The 23866-nt window shown below is 42.7% G+C and overlaps 1 protein-coding gene across 2 annotated transcripts; it reads right to left on the reverse strand.

Annotated features, from left to right (window-relative positions):
* Positions 1-1796: 1796 nt before the first annotated feature.
* Positions 1797-23551, reverse strand: LOC115157972 (thromboxane A2 receptor-like). Of its 2 annotated transcripts, none has more exons than XM_029706359.1 (3): positions 23055-23551; positions 12432-13315; positions 1797-2277 (listed from the first exon to the last, which is right to left on the reverse strand). In XM_029706359.1, exons 2-3 carry the CDS (start codon positions 13218-13220, stop codon positions 1969-1971), a joined length of 1098 nt encoding a protein of 365 aa, XP_029562219.1. In that variant the 5' UTR covers positions 13221-13315; positions 23055-23551; the 3' UTR covers positions 1797-1968. The 2 variants fall into 2 exon arrangements, with proteins under 2 accessions (XP_029562219.1, XP_029562220.1); XM_029706360.1 differs by lacking the exon at positions 1797-2277 and adding an exon at positions 5973-6608.
* Between the last annotated feature and the right edge of the window lie 315 nt (positions 23552-23866).

Here is a 23866-nt window from a genome sequence, read left to right on the forward strand (position 1 = left end):
CTGTAGCCATACTGATACTGTACATTTGTATATATGCTCATTCTCTTATATCTCTATGCTCACCCTGCCTAGTTGTTTATAATGTACACTACCGGCCCAAAGTTTTAGAAGCTCATTCAAAGGTTTTTCTTTATTTTTACAATGTAGAATAATAGTGAAGATATCAAAAACAATGAAATAACATATTTGGAATCATGTAGTAACCAAAAAAAAGTGTTAAACAAATCAAAATATATTTTATATTTGAGATTCTTCAAATGCCATCCTTTGCCTTGATGACAGCTTTGCACATTCTTGGCATTTTCTCAACCAGCTTCATGAGGCCGTCACCTGGAATGTGTTTCAATTATTTGTGTGCCTTCTTAAAAGTTAATTTGTGGAATTTCTTTCATTCTTAATGCATTTAGCCAATAAGTTGTGTGGTCACAAGGTAGGGAGGGGTATATAGAATATAGCCCTATTGTGTAAAAGACCAAGTCCATATTATGGAAAGAACAGCTCAAATAAGCAAAAATAAATTACTTTAAGACATGGTCAGTCAATACGGAAAATTTCATGAACTTTTCAAATTTTTCGAGTGCAGTCACAAAAACCATCAAGCGCTATGATGAAACTGGCTCTCATGAGGACCGCCACAAGAATGGAAGACCTAGAGTTACCTCTGCTACAGCGGATAAGTTCATTAGAGTTACCAGCCCAAATAAATGCTTCACATAGTTCAAATCAAATTTTACTGGTCACATACACATGGTTAGCAGATGTTAATGCGAGTGTAGCAAAATGCTTGTGCTTCTAGTTCCGACAGTGCAGTAATATCTAACAAGTAATCTAACAATTCCACAACAACTACCTAATACACACAATCCAAAGGGATGGAATAAGAATATGTATATATAAATATATGTCTTCAACTCACAGACACATCACAACATCAACTGTTCAGAGGAGACTGTGTGAATCAGACCTTCATGGTCAAATTGCTGCAAAGAAACCACTACTAAAGGACACCAATAATAAAGAAGAAACTTGCTTGGGCCAAGAAACATGAGCAATGGACATTACACCGGTGGAAATTTGTCTTTTGGTCTGGAGTCCAAATTTGAGATTTTTGGTTCCAACCGTCGTGTCTTTGTGAGAAGCAATGTGGGTGAACGGATGATCTCTGCATGTGTGGTTCCCAACTTAAAGCATGGAGAAGGAAGTGTTATGGTGAGTGGGTGCTTTGCTGGTGACACTGATTTATTTAGAATTCAAGACACACTTAACCAGCATGGCTACCACAGCATTCTGCAGCAATATGCCATCCCATCTGGCTTGGGCTTAGTGGGACTATACTTTGTTTTTCAACAGAACACTGACCCAACACACCTCCAGGCTGTGTAAGGGCTATTTTACCAAGAAGGAGAGTGATGGAGTGCTGCATCAGATGACCTAGTCTCCACAATCCCCCGACCTCAACCCAATTGAGAAGGTTTGGAATGAGTCGGACCTCAGAGTGAAGGAAAAGCAGCCAACAAGTGCTCAGCATATCTGGGAACTCCTTCAAGACTGTGGAAAAGCATTCCAGCTGAAGCTGGTTAAGAGAATGCCAAGACTGGGCAAAGCTGTTAAAGGCAAAGGGTGGCTACTTTGAAGAATCTCAAATATAAAATATATTTTGGTTTGTTTAACACTTTTTTGGTTACTACATGATTCCATATGTGTTATTTCATAGCTTTGATGTCTTCACTATTATTCTACAATGTGGAACATTTTACAAATAAAGAACAACCCTTGAATGAGTAGCTGTTCAAAAACTTTTGACCAGTAGTGTATGTAAACTATTTTTAAACTCCGTTGTTTGTATTCTGTTTCTAAATGTTGTCTATCACTAACAGCACCATATCACCAAGTAAAATAAAGGCGATTCTGATTCTGAAATAATAACTTCACCGACGAGGATGAACACCAATGCACAACAGGAACCAGTCAAGGCGGTGAAGGTGGAGCCTTCTCGTTAAACGACTGGTGTTTGCCTTCCTCTTTGACCAACACACCCCCATCGCCGCCCCCTAGCGGGTCGCTGCCCACGGAGGCACGGGTGAGCCGGCAGACGGTGCTCCTGATGGAGCCCCGGGACCAGTCCCAGCGGGGGTAGAGGCGCTTGAGGACAGCGCGGCGAAACAGGATGTACACCCAGGGGTCCAGGATTTGGTTCCAGGTGGCGAAGCGAATGAAGAGCAGCAGGTAGTGGATCCGGAGTGGGCTCCCCGAAAACACAGTCTTTGTAATAAACACCTGTGGAGTGTAAGGGGAAGGAGGGAGGAGAGAGGTAGATAGAGAGACAAAAATAAAGTAATAGGGAAAGAAATAGAAGGACAGAGAAAGACAGAAAAGGATGAGAGATGGATATGGAGATACATAGAGAGAAAAGGACAGAATAAGGAGAGAGAAGGAAAGACAAACAATTTAGACAGACAGACAATGAGAAAGGGGGGAAAATAAAAACAACAGATAGAGGGACAGAGGAAGTGAGAGGAAGAGCGAGAGTTGTCATCAGTAGTTTGAACACACAAGTGCAGCAGCTTGGGCCTTCACACAAACACACATACATACACAAACAGATGTCTGAGACCAGGACTTGGTCCACCCAGGGAGTACATTGCTGGGCTAATTTGGGCCGGGCCTCTGAGGTACTGGCCCAAGCGTCCACAGAGCAATCATTCTCCCATATAGGTATGCCTCTAGCCTTATTGCTAGTCCCATTAGCGCCAGGGCAACAACACTCTCTTTTGGGAGCAGCTAGATATGCTAACAAGCTCTACTCCTCAGGAATGACATATGCACATGTGTTCAGCAAATAATTTGCATTTTCCAGATGCATCTAACACAGATGTAGGATCTTAATTTGAGCCAGTTTGCTACAGCAGGAAAATAATCCTGCAGCAACAGAAAATGGGAATTATGTGTATTACAAATAATGGACATTTTTTTTGTATGGGTTGATACATTTTTCGCAAATCAAGTCTGTAATTTTAAAATGGAAATCAAACTTTAGAAGCCTTTTTAAACCTTGAATACACTACAAGTTTGCATATTTTCAGCAACAAAGGAGTGATACAATTAAAAATCCTACATCTGTACGTCAAAAATACTAACAGACCCACAGTGACTTAGTGTCTCAGAACTGCAGCTAGCAGCCAGTGAGTCAATGCGGTCGGAGGAGTCATGCCCACATGCCCTTGTGCCCCCTCCGATTTTTTGAAATGTAATTTTAAATAAAATATATACACTACATTTCAAAAGTTTGGGGTCACTTAGAAATGTCCTTGTTTTTGAAAGAAAAGCAAATTTTTTGCTCATTAAAATAACATCAAATTGATCAAAAATACAGTGTAGACATTGTTAATGTTGTAAATGACTATTATAGCTGGAAATATTTTTTATGGAATATCTACATAGGCGCACAGAGGCCCATTATCAGCAACCATCACTCCTGTGTTCCAATGGCATGTTGTGTTAGCTTTTCCACGTTTATCATTTTAAATGGCTAATTGATCATTAGAAAACCCTTTTGCAATTATGTTAGCACAGCTGAAAACTGTTGTCCTGATTGAAGAAGCAATACAACTGGCCTTCTTTGGACTAGTTGAGTATCTGGAGCATCAGCATTTGTGGGTTCGATTACAGGCTCAAAATGGCTAAAAACAAAGACTTTCTTCTGAAACTCGTCAGTCTATTCTTGTTGTGAGAAATGAAGGCTATTCCATGCGAGAAATTGCCAAGAAACTGAAGATCTGGTACAACGCTGTGTCTGGCCTAGGTCACAGTCGTTCATCCACAGTGGCTCGCTCACCTTCGAAGGAATCCGGAAGTCCCCAAAGGCTGTTTTTTCGAGAGGATCCGAAGCCACCCGAGCTCCCTCGAGAATCATTGGCGATGGGTGAGCCAGATACTCCCTTTCTGGGATATGTCATCGTTGAGGGAAATGTCCCTCAAGGGAAATGTTCAGATGGATCCTGAAAAGGTGAAAGCAGTGGTGGATTGGCTTCAACCTACGTCCAGGGTGCAGTTGCAATGTTTCCTGGATTTTGTTAACTTCTACCGCCGTTTCATTCAGGGTTACAGCAACCTGGCGGCCCCCCTCTCTGCACTCACCTCTCCCAAAGTACCGTTCACATGGTCTCCAGCTGTCGACAGAGCCTTTATGGACCTGAAGCATCGCTTCCCCATAGCACCCATCCTCATCCATCCGGATCCGTTCCGTCAATTTGTGGTAGAGGTGGATGCTTCTGATGTTGGAGTGGGGGCCATTCTGTCCTAGTGATCTGCCCAGGACCAAAAGCTTCATTGCCTGTCCACGACCATTCTCTTGCCTACCTCGTTTGGATTGTTGAATAAATATCAAGACTCAAACCATCTGCCTCCTGTGTCTGCATCTGGGTGTGCCCTTATACCTCTCAGATGCCGATCAAATTGTTAGCACTCCGCAGGTCCAGCTCGGTAAAAACAATTGGGCCCCGTGCAGCTGTTTAATGGCGGACGGCACCAACAGGAGGGGGAAGAGACTTCCGTAGTCAGTACACAGAAGAAGACCCCCATCCTTGGCCATGAAGATGCAGTGGTGGAAAGAGTACCCAATTGTCATATGAGTAAAAGTAAAGATACCTTAATAGAAAATAACTCAAGTAAAAGTTAAGTTCACCCAGTAAAATACTATTTGAGTAAAAGTCTAAAAGTATTTGATTTTAAATATACTAGTAAAAGTAAATGTAAATCGCTAAAATTTTCTAGTTTTTTATTTACAGATAGGGCACACTTCAACACTCAGATATCATTTACAAACGAAGCATGTGTTTAGTGAGTCCGCCAGATCAGAGACAGTAGGGATGACCAGGGATGTTCTCTTAATAAGTATATGAATTAGACCACATTTTCCTCACCTGCTAAGCATTCCAAATGTAACGAGTACTTTTGGGTGTCAGGGAAAATTTATGGAGTAATAAGTACATTATTTTCTTTAGGAATGCAGTGATGTAAAAGTTGTCAAATACCCCAAAAAACTGACTTAAGTAGTACTTTAAAGTACTTTTACTTAAGGACTTTACACCACTGCGAAAAAGAAGCCAGCCGATGCAGGGGAGGTGGATGGGCGGATGAAACCTTGTTGGAGAGCGTCCTGGATGTGCTCCTCCATAGGCTTGGTTTCAGCCACCGACAGGGGGTAGATGCGGCTGCGCGGGGGCGCAGAGTCTGTAAGCAGGTCGATGGCTCAGTCCCAGGGGCAAAGAGGAGGGAGACAGGTGGCGTGAGTCTTGGAGAAAACCTCCCAGAGATCCTGGTAAACCTCTGGGATGTCAGCCTGGAGGGAAACCACAGGATTCTCAACCTATGTGAACCACAAGGTAAGGAAAAGCAGGTCTTCAGGCATCTGGGTACCCAGGCCGTAATCTCCATCCTCGGCCAGGAGATGGTGGGGTCGTGGTGTTAAGCCACAGGAGGCCAAGGATGACTTTGTGTACGGGTGCCTGGATAATGAGGAAGGTGATGCTTTCTTGGTGCTGGGCTCCCACGGTGATGGTGAGTAGTGCTGTGATGTGTGTGACTGTGCCAGATCCCAGTAGTTGGTTATCCAGTGCTTGAACTGGAAACGGAGAGGAGAGCGGGTATGATGTTCAGGGAGGAGGCAAGGGCCTGGTCAATAAAATTCCCCGTGGCTCCGGAGTCAAATAGAGCTGTGTAAACAACACGAGGGACAGACAGCTATTGAAATAGGTACTAAGAAAGGTTTGTTGGAGAGTGAAGATGAATACTCACACCCTGACCTACCCCATGAGACGGATGATCACTGGACCGTCCCTCTGCTTTAGTGACTCTCAGTTTAGAACTTAGCGGACACAGTTGAAGCTGTCCCTCCTGGCCACAATAGGGACAGAACCCCAGTTGTCTCCGACAGCGTCGCTCAGCCGCGGAGATATGTGTAGCCCCTACCTCCATGGGTTCAGGCTCTGACTCAGATCAGTCAACGAAAAAGGGAGATGGGCGATGGGAGTGCTGACGCTCCCGAAGGAGGTTATCCAGACGGATGGCCGTCGCGATGAGTGCGTCCAATGTGAGAGTGTCATCTCGGCATGCCAGCTCCGTCTGGACCTCCTCACTCAATCCTCTTTTGAATACGGTGCGGAGCACCTGCTCATTCCATCAGCTGGATGCTGCCACAGTATGAAAGGTGAGGGCGTACTCCGCAGCAGTCTGGTCCTCCTGCCGTTGTTGGAGTCGGCGCTCAGTGTTGGGGGCTCCCGTTTGATGAGCAAAATTGATGGAGCACTGGAGGAAGAAGGCACAGCATTTGGATGGAGTCCCGTCATATTTGTCTGGAAGGGAAAAACGGGCATCGCTGACCTGGGCAGACTGCTGAATGGGCTGGGGTGCTGGCTCGCTGGGTCAACTCATTGTAGAGGATCCTCCGCTCGTTGGGGGTGATTCCCTTGGGGAAGATCTAGACGTTGAAGAACTCCGTTCCCAGATGCGCCAGCTGACTGTGATGTTGGCGAAGTAGGTATCCCAGTTTGCCGACCATCTGGGAGATGTCTCGGTTGGCTGCTGTTTCCATTCTGTGAGGCAATATTCTGTAACGTAGATGCAGATGAGTCAGGGAGCAAGTGCAGTTAATGAGTTTAATGATGAAGAACATTGAACAATACAAAACAAGAAAATAAAGAAAAGTCCATCTATGATTGTGGATGAATGATTCAGGCATTTGGATGATCAGGTTTGAGATGAGGTCCGGACAGTCCCAACAGCCCAAACCAATGTGGGTCGAGTGAAGACAGGGGTGCTATAAACATTATTTTTTCTTTGCCTCAGTCTTGACTCCTGGCACAGGATGTAAAGCCAGGGGTCACATATCTGACTGAAGGTGGCTGGAGTGGCGATTTCCTATGAAAAGCCACTTGCGCAGGAGAGAGCTGTCCATAACACAACAAAAATCAGATTTCCAAACGTTACTCTTCTTGGGTGAAGTTCCCATTTATTGCGCATATAAAATATAAATAGTTCCAAAACACATTCCTGTAGAAAATGTGCAGAGAGATTTATTCTATAAGCTGTATCTGTGATACGGTAAGAACTGTATGTGCTGTCCTCTCACCTGTGCTAAACCTTCCTGGTCACCTGTGCTAACCCTTCCTGGTCACCTGTGCTAACCCTTCCTGGTCACCTGTGCTACCTATATACACACTCGTGACTAGTGATGCATGACCAACATATAGTACCCTCTAGTGTACAAAACAAGTTAAAATAACCCTTGACAGACATGTGACTCGTTTCAGGAAACTAGGAGTATGTTGCGGGTCACTACTTCACAGAAGAGCCGTTTGAACGTAAACTTTTTTTTAATCCAAATGTTTTTTTTGGGGGCAGAAATGCCTTCTCGAACATGTGAACTTTCACGTGCCATAATAACAAACTTGTATGGCATCTGTAAATACAAATACAATTGTTAAATTACGAGCCTAGTTGGTTAAGCCACAGAAAAAGATGGCAACCTTCCTGCTAGCCTTGACTGGCTGATATAATGAGTGGGCTGGACATACTGAGAGATGAGTTTGGATTGGTCTGCCATATAGCACGCTTCTGTCTATTTGAACTGGTCAGTATGCCTAGGTAATCCTGTCTAACGCAGCTTTAAAAAAAAAAGTTTATCCCGTAGTAAAGACTCCACTATGCAAGTATCCATTTAAATAGAATGTCACTGCACAACTGTTTCAGAGCACTTTCGTCTGAGTGTGCCAGAGCGCAGAATAACTGATGAATTTACAAACGCTCAACACCGGTTGAATATGGCCGGTGTCAGTAAATGTCAGCAAAAAAGCGTAATTAAATTGTTGTCAGGAGCACAGTTACAGTCACCAACACTCTGGATAACATGAAAACAGCCAAACCAGCTCTGCTAGGGTGAGTAAAATGGTCAGAGTTCGGGTGGGGGCTAAAGCTTAAGATGATTCTTATGGCATTGCACACAGTCAGTGTGAACCAGAATGACTTGACAACAACGGCGGGCAAAGCAAGCTGTACAAACAAAACGGAAACGACACAGAACGTCTTATATAATGAAAGGGGTTGCAGTCTGCTGTGAAGCATTCATCCATGTACCGGGTAAGAGTCTAGCTACAGTTTCAGATATAAGTTTCTAATTTCGTCAAAGTTGTTTTCATTGCAAGTTAAAGCTTACTGTTAGCTAGCTAGCTGACGTTACATGGCTGGCTCGCTAGCTAACATTATGTTTATGATCTGTGAGTACAGTCGTGGCCAAAAGTTTTGAGAATGACACAAATATTAATTTTCAGTCTGCCGCCTCAGTTTGTATGATGGCAATTTGCATATACTCCAGAATGTTATGAAGAGTGATCAGTTGAATTGCAATTAATTGCAAAGTCCCTCTTTGCCTTGCAAAAGAACTGAATCCCCAAAAAACATTTCCACTGTATTTCAGCCCTGCCACAAAAGGACCAGCTGACATAATGTTAGTGATTCTGTCGTTAACACAGGTGTGAGTGTTAACGAGGAGAAGGCTGGAGATCACGCTGTCATGCTGATTGAGTACGAGTAACAGACTGGAAGCTTCAAAAGGAGGGTGGTGCTTGGAATCATTGTTCTTCCTCTGTCAAACATGGTTACCTGCAAGGAAACACGTGCCGCCATCATTGCTTTGCACAAAAAGGGCTTCACAGGCAAGGATATTGCTGCCAGTAAGATTGCACCTAAATCAACCATTTATCGGATCATCAAGAACTTCAAGGAGAGCAGTTCAATTGTTGTGAAGAAGGCTTCAGGGCGCCCAAAAAAGTCCAGCAAGTGCCAGGACCGTCTCCTAAAGTTGATTCAGCTGCGGGATCGGGGCACCACCAGTACAGAGCTTGCTCAGGAATGGCAGCAGGCAGGTGTGAGTGCATCTGCACGCACAGTGAGGTGAAGACTTTTGGAGGGTGGCCTGGTGTCAAGAAGGGCAGCAAAGAAGCCACTTCTCCCCAGGAAAAACATCAGGGAGAGACTGATATTCTGCAAAAGGTACAGGGATTGGACTGCTGAGGACTGGGGTAAAGTCATTTTCTCTGATGAATCCCCTTTCTGATTGTTTGGGGCATCTGGAAAAAGCTTGTCCGGAGAAGACAAGGTGAGCGCTACCATCAGTCCTGTGTTATGCCAACAGTAAAGCATCCTGAGACCATTCATGTGTGGGGTTGCTTCTCAGCCAAGGGAGTGGGCTCACTCACAATTGTGCCTAAGAACACAGACATGAATAAAGAATAGTACCAACACATCCTCCGAGAGCAACTTCTCCCAACCATCCAGGAACAGTTTGGTGATGAACAATGCCTTTTCCAGCATGATGGAGCACCTTGCCATAAGGCAAAAGTGATAACTAAGTGGCTCGGGGAACAAAACATCGATATTTTGGGTCCATGGCCAGGAAACTCCCCAGATCTTAATCCCACTGAGAACTTGTGGTCAATCCTCAAGAGGCGGGTGGACAAACAAAAACCCACAAATTCTGACAAACAGAGGTTAATAATCCAGTGTGGTGTGACAAGGTACAGAAGGTACAGAAACAGCAGGCAGGCTCAGGGCAGGCAGAATGGTGAAAACCGGGAAAATTAGAAAACTGGAACTAGAATCAGACAGGAGCAGGGGAAAACCGCTGGTAGGCTTGACAAATAAAAACGAACTGGCAACAGACAAACAGAGAACACCGGTATAAATACAATGGGGAAGATGGGCAACACCTGGAGGGGGGTGGAGACAAGCACAAAGACAGGTGAAACAGATCAGGATGTGACACTAACTCAGTTGCCAGAGAGGAAAGCTTCCGCTCAGGGATTTTACCATGAGCCAATGGTGACTTTAAAACAGTTACAGAGTTTAATGGCTGTGATATGAGAAAACTTAGGATGGATCAACAACATTGTAGTTACTCCACAATATTAACCTACGTGAAAGAAGGAAGCATGTACAGAATAAAAATATTTCAAAACATTAATCTGTTTGCAATAAGTCACTAAAGTAAAACTGCAAAAAATGTGGCAAAAAAATTCACTTTATGTCCTGAATACAAAGCATTATGTTTGGGGCAAATCCAACACGACACATCACTCTTCATATATTAAAGCATGGTGGTGGCTGCATCATGTTATGGGTATGCTTGTAGGTTAAAGGATAAGGACTAGAATAAAAATAAATGAAATAATATAGAGCTAAGTAGAGGCAAAATCCTAAAGGAAAACCTGATTCAGTCTGTTTTCCAACAGACACTGGGAGACAAATTCACCTTTCAGCAGGACAATAACCTAAAACACAAGGCCAAATATACACTGGAGTTGTTTACCAAGACAACATTAAATGTTCCTGAGTGGCGAAGTTACAGTTTTGACATAAGTCGGCTTGAAAATCTATAACAAGACTTGAAAATGGCTGTCTAGCAATGATCAACAACCAACTTAACAGAGCTTAAAGAATTTTTTAAATAATAAATATACTGCTCAAAAATAAAGGGAACACTTAAACAACACATCCTAGATCTGAATGAAAGAAATAATCTTATTAAATATTTTTTTCTTTACATACTTGAATGTGCTGACAACAAAATCACACAAAAATAATCAATGGAAATCCAATTTATCAACCCATGGAGGTCTGGATTTGGAGTCACACTCAAAATTAAAGTGGAAAACCACACTACAGGCTGATCCAACTTTGATGTAATGTCCTTAAAACAAGTCAAAATGAGGCTCAGTAGTGTGTGTGGCCTCCACGTGCCTGTATGACCTCCTTACAACACCTTGGCATGCTCCTGATGAGCATGCTCCTGATGGTCTCCTGAGGGATCTCCTCCCAGACCTGGACTAAAGCATCCGCCAACTCCTGGACAGTCTGTGGTGCAACGTGGCGTTGGTGGATGGATCGAGACATGATGTCCCAGATGTGCTCAATTGGATTCAGGTCTGGGGAACGGGCGGGCCAGTCCATAGCATCAATGCCTTCCTCTTGCAGGAACCGCTGACACACTCCAGCCACATGAGGTCTAGCATTGTCTTGCATTAGGAGGAACCCAGGGCCAACCGCACCAGCATATGGTCTCACAAGGGGTCTGAGGATCTCATCTCGGTACCTAATGGCAGTCAGGCTACCTCTGGCGAGCACATGGAGGGCTGTGCGGCCCCCCAAAGAAATGCCACCCCACACCATGACTGACCCACCACCAAACCGGTCATGCTGGAGGATGTTGCAGGCAGGAGAACGTTCTCCACGGCGTCTCCAGACTCTGTCACGTCTGTCACGTGCTCAGTGTGAACCTGCTTTCATCTGTGAAGAGCACAGGGCGCCAGTGGCGAATTTGCCAATCTTGGTGTTCTCTGGCAAATGCCAAATGTCCTGCACAGTGTTGGGCTGTAAGCACAACCCCTACCTGTGGACGTCGGGCCCTCATACCACCCTCATGGAGTCTGTTTCTGACCATTTGAGCAGACACATGCACATTTGTGGCCTGCTGGAGGTCATTTTGCAGGGCTCTGGCAGTGCTCCTCCTGCTCCTCCTTGCACTAAGGCGGAGGTAGCGGTGCTGCTGCTGGGTTGTTGCCCTCCTACAGCCTCCTCCACATCTCCTGATGTACTGGCCTGTCTCCTGGTAGCACCTCCATGCTCTGGACACTACGCTGACAGACACAGCAAACCTTCTTGCCACAGCTCGCATTGATGTGCCATCCTGGATGAGCTGCACTACCTGAGCCACGTGTGTGGGTTGTAGACTCCGTCTCATGCTACCACTAGAGTGAAAGCACCGCCAGCATTCAAAAGTGACCAAAACATCAGCCAGGAAGCATAGGAACTGAGAAGTGGTCTGTGGTCCCCACCTGCAGAACCACTCCTTTATTGGGGGTGTCTTGCTAATTGACTATAATTTCAACCTGTTGTCTATTCCATTTGCACAACAGCATGTGAAATTTATTGTCAATCAGTGTTGCTTCCTAAGTGGACAGTTTGATTTCACAGAAGTGTGATTGACTTGGAGTTACATTGTGTTGTTTAAGTGTTCCCTTTATTTTTTTGAGCAGTGTATTTAACAATCCAGGTGTGCAATGCTCTTAGAGACTTACCCAGAAGTACTCACAGCAGTAATCGCTGCCAAAGGGGTGTGAATACTTATGTAAATGAGATATCTGTATTTCATTTTCAGTACATTTTCAAACATTTCTAAAAACATGTCTTCACTTTGTCATTAAGGGGTATTGTGTGTAGATGGGTGACAAAAATGTACATTTTTATTCATTTTGAATTCAGGCTGTAACAAAACAAAATGTGGAATAAATCAAGATGTATTAATACTTTCTGAAGGCAATGTATTTACTTTTTCTGTGTGTGCATGTGTTGACAGAGTGCCATAGGCCGCCACTTACCAGCAGGGGGCACCAGCAGATGGAAGCAATCATCATGATCCAGATGAGCTGCACCATCATCTCCACCTCGTAGTCGCGGCGCCGCTGCCTAGCATCCTGGCTGCAGCACACCTTGACCAGGGTCACCACGCTTATTGTATTGAGCAGGAAGGACACGGCGATGGACAGCAGCCCCACCAACGAGAAAAGCAGGCAAAAGGCCATGTCGCTTGCCTCTGAGCTAATTTTAAAGAAGCACCAGGAGCCCGGTATCTGCATGTGGTAGCTCCCCATGCCAATCAGGGGCAGCAGTGAGATGCACCCTGCCCCTGCCCATACCATCAGCACTATGGACACGGCCCGCGACTTGGTCATCATGCTGGTCGAGCGGGCGAATGGCCGATTGATGCCCACGAAACGCTCCATGGCCATGGTGGCCCCCAGCAGCAGCGGGCACAGGCCGTAGAAGACCATAGACATGCCCATGAAGTTGCAGAAGTGGCAGTGCGGGTCCAGGCGGCGCCAGTTGAACTGGGTGAAGTGGAAGGAGACCACGATGGAGCCGGTGACCAGGAGGCCCATGAAGTCGGTAAACACCAGGCCGCAGAGGAAGATGAGGAAGGAGGAGTGCGACCGGCTTTGCGTGCGTGGGAAGGACTTCAGGAGGACCACGAAGGCGATGAGGTTGAAGGTGAGGCCCAGTGCACTAAACACTGATGAGAAGTAGGCCGAAGCAATGGTGTGGGTGTAGTTGAAGGGGGGACTGTTGATGGAAAAGCACAGTGGTGTCGACTCGTTAGAGTGGTTCATTGTGGCTGGAGGAGGTTTGGCTTTTCCCAACGCACTTCAGAAGAGAAGGAGGAACTAGTCCATTTTGAAGATTTCCATTGTCTTTTTTCTTCACCCTGACAAATGAGAAGACAGAATTTTGGCTTAGTCAGAAATGTGTAGACAAAGTTTATGAAATTTTGGTTTACCTCAGAGGACAGAATCATAAACGTTGTAAACTTCCATTCAGCAGAGACTATATAATATGTTGTGGCTGAACTGTTGTGGCTGAGTGTAATTACTCCAAAACTGGAATAATGACACTCGACTGACCTCGAAAACTACTTACAGCTCTCAAACATCTAGTTTCTGATGAAAAACATGGAAACTGGCTGGGAATTGCCAGAGACCTCACGATACAATATTAACACGATACTTAGGTGCCGAGACGATATGTATTGTGATTCTCAAGATTCTACATGTATTGTGATACGATATTGCAAATGTATTGCAATTTGATGTTCCAAACTTATTGCTTACTATATGTCTAATGCAGAGAGACAAGAGAGAACATGAGAACATTTGTTTTGGCTTGGGGGGCAAGGGTGGGTAAGGATGGGAGGGTGGGACAAGCTTGGCTTGGGGGTGGGGCATGGGGAAGTGGGAATAAGCTTGGCTTGGGTGGGGTAAAGGGGGGAGAACAGGGAGGAGGTTGTGGAGAGGGATGGATTTGGTTCGGGAGAGAGAGAAGAAAGGACTTAAATGTATAAATATATACTTTTTATGTCTTGTAAACCCATTATAAAATGAATGAGTTCTGGACAGATTAGGAAAGGATGTTGAATCATTAGTATTCCTTGTTTGTTATTAGAACTAAGATATAATGGTGGTTATTGGTGAGAAAGGAGAAGGGCTTTGTCTGGGGGATTGGGATAGGGTGACTGGGAGGGTATCAAACACTTCTCTGAGGTGTGCGTGGGGCCTACACACATCCCATTTCACTCTCTCAGAGGACCAACTCACCCCAAGTAGACCCCCACCATCCACTATACTTTACAAAACAACCACAGTACTTAAGTGGCAGTCCTTCTTCAAACGTACAGTGCCGGTCAAAGGTTTGGACACACCTACTCATTCAAGGGTTTTTCTTTATTTTTCTTATTTTCTACATTGCAGAATAATGGTGAAGACATCAAAACTATGAAATAACATATATGGAATCATGTAGTAACCAATATATATATATACAGTGAGGGATTAAAGTATTTGATCCCCGGCTGATTTTGTACGTTTGCCCACTGACAAAGAAATGATCAGTCTATAATTTTAATGGTAGGTTTATGTGAACAGTTAGAGACAGAATAACAACAAAAAAATCCAGAAAAACGCATGTCAAAAATGTTATATATTGATTTGCATTTTAAATGAGGGAAATAAGTATTTGACCCCCTCTCAAATCGGAAAGATTTCTGGCTCCCAGGTGTCTTTTATATAGGTAACGAGCTGAGATTAGGAGCACACTCTTAAAGGGAGTGCTCCTAATCTCAGTTTGTTACCTGTATAAAAGACACCTGTCCACAGAAGCAATCAATCAATCAAATTCCAAACTCTCCAACATGGCAATAGACCAAAGAGCTCTCCAAAGATGTCAGGGGAAAGATTGTAGACCTACACAAGGCTGGAATGGGCTACAAGACCATCACCAAGCAGCTTGGTGAGAAGGTGACAACAGTTGGTGCGATTATTCGCAAATGGAAGAAACACAAAAGAACTGTCAATCTCCCTCGGCCTGGGGCTCCATGCAAGATCTCACCTCGTGGAGTTGCAATGATCATGAGAACGGTGAGGAATCAGCCCAGAACTACACGGGAGGATCTTGTCAATGATATCAAGGCAGCTGGGACCATAGTCACCAAGAAAACAATTGGTAACACAGTATGCCATGAAGGACTGAAATCCTGCAGCGCCCGCAAGGTCCCCCTGCTCAAGAAAGCACATATACATGCCTGTCTGAAGTTTGCCAATGAACATCTGAATGACTCAGAGGACAACTGCTGAAAGTGTTGTGGTCAGATGAGACCAAAATGGAGCTCTTTGGCATCAACTCAACTCGCCGTGTTTGGAGGAGGAGGAATGCTGCCTATGACCCCAAGAACACCATCTCCACCGTCAAACATGGAGGTGGAAACATTATGCTTTGGGGGTGTTTTTCTGCTAAGGGGACAGGACAACTTCACCGCATCAAAGGGACGATGGACGGGGCCATGTACTGTCAAATCTTGGGTGAGAACATCCTTCCCTCAGCCAGGGCATTGAAAATGGGTAGTGGATTGGTATTCCAGTATGACAATGACCCAAAACACACGGCCAAGGCAACAAAGGAGAGGCTCAAGAAGAAGCACATTAAGGTCCTGGAGTGGCCTAGCCAGTCTCCAGACCTTAATCCCATAGAAAATCTGTGGAGGGAGCTGAAGGTTCGAGTTGCCAAACGTCAGCCTCGAAACCTTAATGACTTGGAGAAGATCTGCAAAGAGGAGTGGGACAAAATCCCTCCTGAGATGTGTGCAAACCTGGTGGCCAACTACAAGAAACGTCTGACCTCTCTGATTGCCAACAAGGGTTTTGCCACCAAGTACTAAGTCATGTTTTGCAGAGGGGTCAAATACTTATTTCTCTCATTAAAATGCAAATCATTTTATAACATTTTTGACATGCGTTTTTCTGGATTTTTTTGTTGTTATTCTGTCTCTCACTGTTCAAATAAACCTACCATTAAAATTATAAACTGATAATTTCTTTGTCAGTGGGCAAACGTACAAAATCAGCAGGGGATCAAATACTTTTTCCCCCCACTGTATATATATATTGTAATTGCAATATGTAACTGTATCCCCCCCCACTACTGAAAATATGGTCTGTCATAATCTTTCCATAGCCTGGTGGAACCAGTCTGATTGCTACATTTACACTTTTATTAAACAGAGCGATCAGGCTGTTGCCACCTGGCTTATCTTATCATGCTGACACTGTTTAAACAGCAGACCCCTTACAAAAAAGATTGCCGTTTTGAAACTGCAGTAAAAGAGAGCCCTAACTGCAGTTGACTGTGATACTTTGGATGCTGTAATTGCAGAATAACTGGAGTGTACTGCAGTTGAATTTCAGTTATACTGCACTCTATCTGCAGTTACACTGCAAAATTACTGCAAAAAAATAAAAAATAATTATATTTATTTTGGAGGCAGTATTTGCAGCTTAATGCAGTTATACTGCACTTTAACTGTCATGGTTCCTCCTGGCACCAGGGGGAGGCAGAGACCGCCCTAGAGACTTTTATTGGACTCAGGTGTGTCTTATTATTTCATGATTATTGCCCTGTTAGAAGAGGTGCGTTTTCTGGTTTCCTATGTAGCAGAAGCTTGAATTGTTTACCGTGTGCGGTTGTTTCCTGGGTGAATTTTCGAGACGTAGTGTTTGTTGTTTTGTTTTTTTCCCAAGTGTACTGTGATCTTGCGGCTACAGTTTCTCAGTAAAGTATTATGTTTATCTTTAACCACTGATTCCTCGTCTGGTCTCTTCTCTGCACCTTGGTCCAACCTTACCACGTCACACTAACTGCAGTTATATTGGATTCTGACTGCAATCTTTTTTCATATTGGAATAATCTACCCCAAACCACTAATTCATATGATTAACAGTGTTAGTGTTAAATAACACTATGTAAAAACAATATTTTTCGTGAACAAATGTTTAATGTTGCAGTTATAACAAGGTTGGTAGCAACATGTGAAAATCGTTGTCATGACTTTTATTTTTAGGGGTGGATTACCCCTTTAATCAAGCCTTTCAAGACAACTATAATTTATGGCTGATAGAGACATTAACCCCATGGATTCCATAGTGTGGGAGACAGTGAACATACAAACATAACTGTCATAGCCTGTAGTATCTCTTGGCAGGAAATGCAGTTAACGTTACATCAAAATGTACTTAATGATGTCCTTAAGCAAAACTTACTTTTCAGATGTCCGTTTACTAGTCATTCACTATCGCAATCAAATGAAATGAAAATTTTAAAGCCTCCCTTATCATGGGGACATGATAAGGGAGGCGCAAATAGTGAATGCTAACAGAATTTGAGGATGGTTGTTATACAACCCCAGGAAACACATATGCACTATCAAATTCTACCCTTTAAACATATTTTGGCTTGGACCTGAAATATCTCAAATGTAAAAAACAGGAAACAGATTCTCCAAATGACATCCTAGAATGCTATCACTGAGGAACTTGTTCTAAATGCAATGAAGGTATGAACCCAAATCACTGCGGCCAGAACGTCCATATGCTCCAGTAGATCATATAAATAAGAAAACGTATCAGAGAAGTTCACCAATCAAATATTGAACACAGAGAGAGAGAGAGAGAGAGAGAGAGAGAGAGAGAGAGAGAGAGAGAGAGAGAAGGGTTCAGCTCAATATTAGTAGCTTAGTAGATAGTTGGGGTTGCTGAGATGTAGTTACTGATTTTGTTTACTCTATGAGACCCTTCCAGCTATGGTTAGACCACCAGTCTTTCTGGGACCAGGCTGCAAACTGGTATCAGGTCAAATTTCGCCTGTATTCTTTGGAGGAATGGCATGCATTATGAGGGAGACGTTGCAACCAGGCTCCAGTCTTCCCTGTCAACCTCCATGATTATACTACACAGTCACAAGAGTAATTACACCGAAGCACTCAGCCATTATCATAATCCTCATTTCTATACTCATTCAATTTTGTTTTCCAACTAATGAGAGTCGATTACCACAGGATAAATGCACCAAAGAGAGAGGACGAGATAAATTAAAGACGATAATTACTATCACAACAATTATTAATTACAACAGGAATAATGGTGTATGTATGGATTGCGCCATTTTTAATGCATGCCTTAGTTGCAGTCCACCTCTAAAAGGCCTAAATTACTATGTTATGTTTTTCCTTTTAAGATCGTGAGGTCAGGAAAAACTTAACCTCTCTAGGGTATGTGGGACGAAATCGTCCCACCTACTCAACAGCCAGTGGAATCCCGTGGCGCGTTATTCAAATACCTTAGAAATGCTATTACTTCAATTTCTCAAACATATGACTATTTTACACCATTTTAAAGACAAGACTCTCGTTAATCTAACCACACTGTCCGATTTCAAAAAGGCTTTACAACGAAAGCAAAACATTAGATTATGTCAGCAGAGTACCCAGCCAGAAATAATCAGATTTTTCAAGCTAGCATATAATGTCACATAAACCCAAACCACAGCTAAATGTAGCACTAACCGTTGATGATCTTCATCAGATGACAATCCTAGGACATTATGTTATACAATACATGCATGTTTTGTTCAATCAAGTTCATATTTACATCAAAAACCAGCTTTTTACATTAGCATGTGACGTTCAGAACTAGCATACTTCCGGTGAATTTACTAAATTACTCAAGATAAACGTTCACAAAAAACATAACAATTATTTTAAGAATTATAGATACAGAACTCCTTTATGCAATCGCTATGTCCGATTTTAAAATAGCTTTTCGGCAAAAGCACATTTTGCAATATTCTGAGTAGATAGCCCAGCCATCACGGCTAGCTAATTTGACACCCACCAAGTTTGGCCCTTACCAAACTCCGATTTACTATTAGAAAAATTTGATTACGTTTGCTGTTCTTCGTCAGAATGCACTCCCAGGACTTCTACTTCAATAACAAATGTTGGTTTGGTTCAAAATAATCCATAGTTATGTTCAAATATCCTCTGTTTTGTTCGTGCGTTCAAGACACTATCCGAAGGGTAAAGAAGGGTGACGCGCCCGACGCGTTTCGTGACAAAAAAATTCGAAATATTCCATTACCGTACTTCCAAGCATGTCAACCGCTGTTTAAAATCAATTTTTATGCCATTTTTCTCATAAAAAAGCGATAATATTCCGACCGGGAAACTCTGTTTACGTTCAAAGACAGAGAAAATAAAAACATGGTGTCGCCTCGTGCACGCGTCTCAGTCTCAATGTTCTCTGATCGACCATTATCCAAATGCGCTAGTGTTTTTCAGCCAGGGGCTCCAAAGACATCATTCAGCTTCTTGCCGCCTTCTGAGAGCCTATGGGAGCCGTAGGAAGTGTCACGTTACAGCAGAGATCCTCAGTTTTCAATAAAGAGAGTGAAGAAGCCCAAGAAATTGTCAGACAGGCCACTTCCTGTAAGGAATCTTCTCAGGTTTTTGCCTGCCATATGAGTTCTGTTATACTCACAGACACCATTCAAACAGTTTTAGAAACTTTAGGGTGTTTTCTATCCAAAGCCAATAATTATATGCATATTCTAGTTTCTGGGCAGTAGTAATAACCAGATCAAATCGGGTCGGTTTTTTATCCGGCCGTGTAAATACTGCCCCCTATCCCTAACAGGTTAACCATGGCGCTATCATCTAATGTAGCCGGTCTCCAATTTCCTTGCAATTTCTAGTAGTTAGGAAATCAGCATCTTTCCATAATAACAAAAATTGGGTTTGTTAATCACATTGAGAATATGAAATCTGATATTGTTGTCTGCCAGATGCCTTCTCATCTGTGTTAAAAATCGGTCTCTACATCTACTAGAAAATACCATAAAATGCTCAACAGTTTTAGAGAATGGGCAGCAGGATAAGTAGGCCATCATTGTAAATAAGAATGTGTTCTTAACTGACTTGCCTAGTTAAATAATGGTTAAATAAAAAATCATAAAAAAAAATAAAAATAAAATTGGCAACAGGTGCGCTGTGTTCAGTCAACAGTTTTATGACATGTGAATTTAGATTTTAGTTTTATGCAAGTGATTTAGAGCTTTCAAATTGTTTAAATGAGAACCGTTTACTGTAATGTATAGTTTTATAAGTCTGGCTGTGGTCAATTTACAGTAGCCTAATCAGTTTAAAATAGCCTATAGGGCCTACTGCATCGTTTTCACATGACCTGGGGGTATGCCCGATATTCTCTCAGCCCTAAGTTCCCTAAGCTCTATGTTCCCTCAGCCCCATTTTCCCCTCACCCCCATTTTCCCTCAGTACACACGGAACCAATTTCAATCAAATTGGCACAAATGTTTGTATTAAGGTAGAAAATCAGGATTATTTCAGCAGCCATGAATATGTAAAGGTATGGGACCTACTGAATATGTTCAATCATTATGACCATGACCTTTTGTCAATATTACAGCAGAATTGCATTTTATGAGATTACTCAAGTAAAAATGTTTTTTAATGCTTTCTCGGAGCAGTTTAATTCAAAGTACAAAAATGATGTGTTACATCTGTTATTGATGGTCCTTATTTATTGATTCAAGCAACAGTGAATCAAGTTACCAAAAGATCTGTGTACTTCAAGGATGTGAAAAATATTTTTGTTCACATACCATCACGTTTCTGTCTATAATGTGCCTCTTTTCTGTCGCCCCCCCCACCCCTTAAACAGGGTTACAATCGGTTTTTCCTCTCATTTCGCTTGCTAACGCCTGGTTTAGAAGATAGAACTGAGGGAACATATGGCTGAGTAAACATGGGGCTGAGGGAACATAGTGTGAGGGAAATACTGAGGAAACGTAGAGCTGAGGGAACATAGACATGCCAGCTAGCATAACGTTCTGAGATCCATATGTTTCTTAGAGCGTGGTTGTCCTATGGTTATTTTGCATACTACCTTCCCACAATGTTCTGGGAATTGCTTGCCATGGAACATTCTCAACACATTTAAGGAACTTGACAAAATACATTTTATTTTCTTCGTATTTGTCACGGCTGTTTGAAGGATCGGACCAAAATGCAGCGTGTTCGTAGTTCCACACTTTATTGTGAAACTAAATGTAATACACGAAAAATACTTGAATACACAAAAACAACAAACCGTGACGCAGAGAGGAAAACACACTACTCAAAAGATAATAACCCACAAAACAGGAAGAGAAAAACCCCTACCTAAATATGATCTCTAATCAGAGGCAACGAGGATCAGCTGCCTCCAATTAGAGAGCAACCCAAACAATCCCAACATAGAAATAGGAAAACTAGAACTTAAACATAGAAATAGAAAACATAGAACAACCCAAAACACCCCGTCACGTCCTGCCCTACTCTACTATAGAAAATGACATCTTACTAGGGTCAGGACGTGACAGTATTTCATTACTTTAACAGAACATTTCCTAAAAGTATATTTTTTTCTGTATTTTTCATCCAAATATTCATAATAACCATCATATCAAAGTCAATTTGGAGTCATGCAATGATATGGTGTGTGTTACTCCCACTACGACTCAGGAAACCATACAGTTTATTAGGCTACAGATGAAATAAATGATCAACTTCACAGGGTGGTGAAAGTGCAAGGTGATGAGCTTGATGCTGCTTTCCAATAAATATTGAGGTGACATGATGATTGTTGCTTGACTGCCGTTTGACAAATAAAATATTCTCAATCTTATCCATAATAATCTCATCATGTAGACTAGACAACCCGCACAGCCTACCCTCACTGTATATGCGAGCTGTTGGCTAGAGCGCAGGTGCCAAGACCAGAGTAGGCACATTTGGTATTTAACGCAACAGTTTTTGTGACAAAACTATCGGTAGAGATGAAAACATGCTGGAGACACATTGAACTTTCGTTTTTTTTAATTCGGTACATGAAAACTTGGGTACATTTTGTGTGTACTACGTCATCACACACTGATTTTTATCCGCAGTCCATTTGGTGGAAACGTACCACCGGTGGGCAAATGTGCATATTTTATGCGGATTCTAGAATATTTGCATGAAAATCTGTCGCCAATTGGTTGGAAACCTAGCTTTAGGTTTGAATCTCAATGATGTCGTGCCACAATAATAAAAATGTGTCTGCATGATTAATGCATAAGCAAATTAATTTCATTCTGTCCTATCTGTGCTTGGACTTTAAAACAAACAGTTAACCCAAACCAAGCTAGCAGTGTTCTAAAAAGTATTGTTGAAACATTCAGTGAAAGTTAATGGAAGTGATTCAAAAACCTCCAAATAACCTATAATTTCCATTCTCAGTTAATTAAACCTCCCAGGAAAACTTTCAGAGAACCCATAGTAAAACGTTTTCAGAACCTCCCTGCACCCTAAAAATGTATGCTCCAAGAATGTTAATATTCGTTTAAAAAAACGTTCCATTTTTACCGGTCAGGAAACGTATGGCTTACATTTACATTACATTTAAGTCATTTAGCAAACGCTCTTATCCAGAGCGACTTACAAATTGGTGCATTCACCTTATGATATCCAGTGGAACAACCACTTTACAATAGTGCATCTAAATCTTTTAAGGGGGGGGTTAGAAGGATTACTTTATCTTATCCTAGGTATTCCTTAAAGAGGTGGGGTTTCAGGTGTCTCCAGAACAAATGGGAAACCAAAAACGTACATTCCCACAATTTACAAGGAACAAAATGTGCAAGCTGGGATGGTCCCATGGCCAGGTCTACCCTTATTGTTTTAGGCAAAGCTTGGGATTGCTTGACAGCTTGACACAATTCATTTCAAAAACAATTCCATCATGAGGCTGTAAGAACAGCAATACGCAAACAAAACACATCTATAGTAGTCTCAAATAAAAAAGACATGATCATTTCTTAAGAAATTGTTTACAATACCATTTAATGTAGACTAGGCACAGGCATAACACTTAAAGTATTGTCCACTGAAAGAAGATACACCCATAGGCTCCGTAAATATGTTAAAGAGGCATAACAACTTTGTAAAGAGTGAATATTTGAATATTCTAGAACAGCCTACAATGACCTGTTTTTTTCAGTTTCAAAAAACGTAACATGTTGCCTACCTTTCTACAGCAGAGCGTCGCTGTCAAACACAAGTCATCAGACGAAGTTGACTGCACCTCATCTAATAGCCCTTATGCACATTCCATGGGGAGTCGACCCCAAAATAATCGATTCCTCCGAGTCCTTGCCCGCCGACTCGCATTTCTGGGTGTCAAGCTTCGGGAATTGACTCCTCGACTCCTAAGATTCAGTATTTTTGCAACGGAGGAAACTATTTCCCTTGTATATTTCAAAAACACAAACTCTCGCATCTAGCACAGCAAAAGAAAGAGCGAGCGAGCTAGCGAGGGAGAGATAGAGAGCCACAGCCAGGCATGTCATGTCGGCCACTAGGCAGACAGTCAGAACCGTGCATCGGTGATCATAAAATGTAGGCTATCGCAATTTCTTGTCTTGCCATGTAGGGACAATCAATGAGTGGTCTGAGCTATTCTACACACAACAGACCGAAGACCAAACACTAGCGAAGAGGAGCAGGCGAGGGAGAGAGAGGATCAGGGCAGACATAGACAGTACCATGCACATAGGCTATATATGGTTATCTGTATCTAACAATCCCTCGTAAATTCACCAAAAGTATATATTAGGCTATCACTATGGATCATGGTTAAAGTATTATTCATTGTGCCAGTGAATTTAAGTTGAACATCGCCAAATGCATCAGTTTAATTAGGCCTAAATGTGGAATAAAATGTTTTTCTATAGTTTAGGCTATTTCATTCAACCCTGGTTTGCTGTTTATGGCATAGGTGAGGGCTCTCCAACTCTGTTCCTGGAGAGCTACCTTCCTGTAGGTTTTCGTTCCAACCCC

This window comes from Salmo trutta, chromosome 22 (genome assembly GCF_901001165.1).
Source record: "Salmo trutta chromosome 22, fSalTru1.1, whole genome shotgun sequence".
Taxonomy (NCBI): domain Eukaryota; kingdom Metazoa; phylum Chordata; class Actinopteri; order Salmoniformes; family Salmonidae; genus Salmo; species Salmo trutta.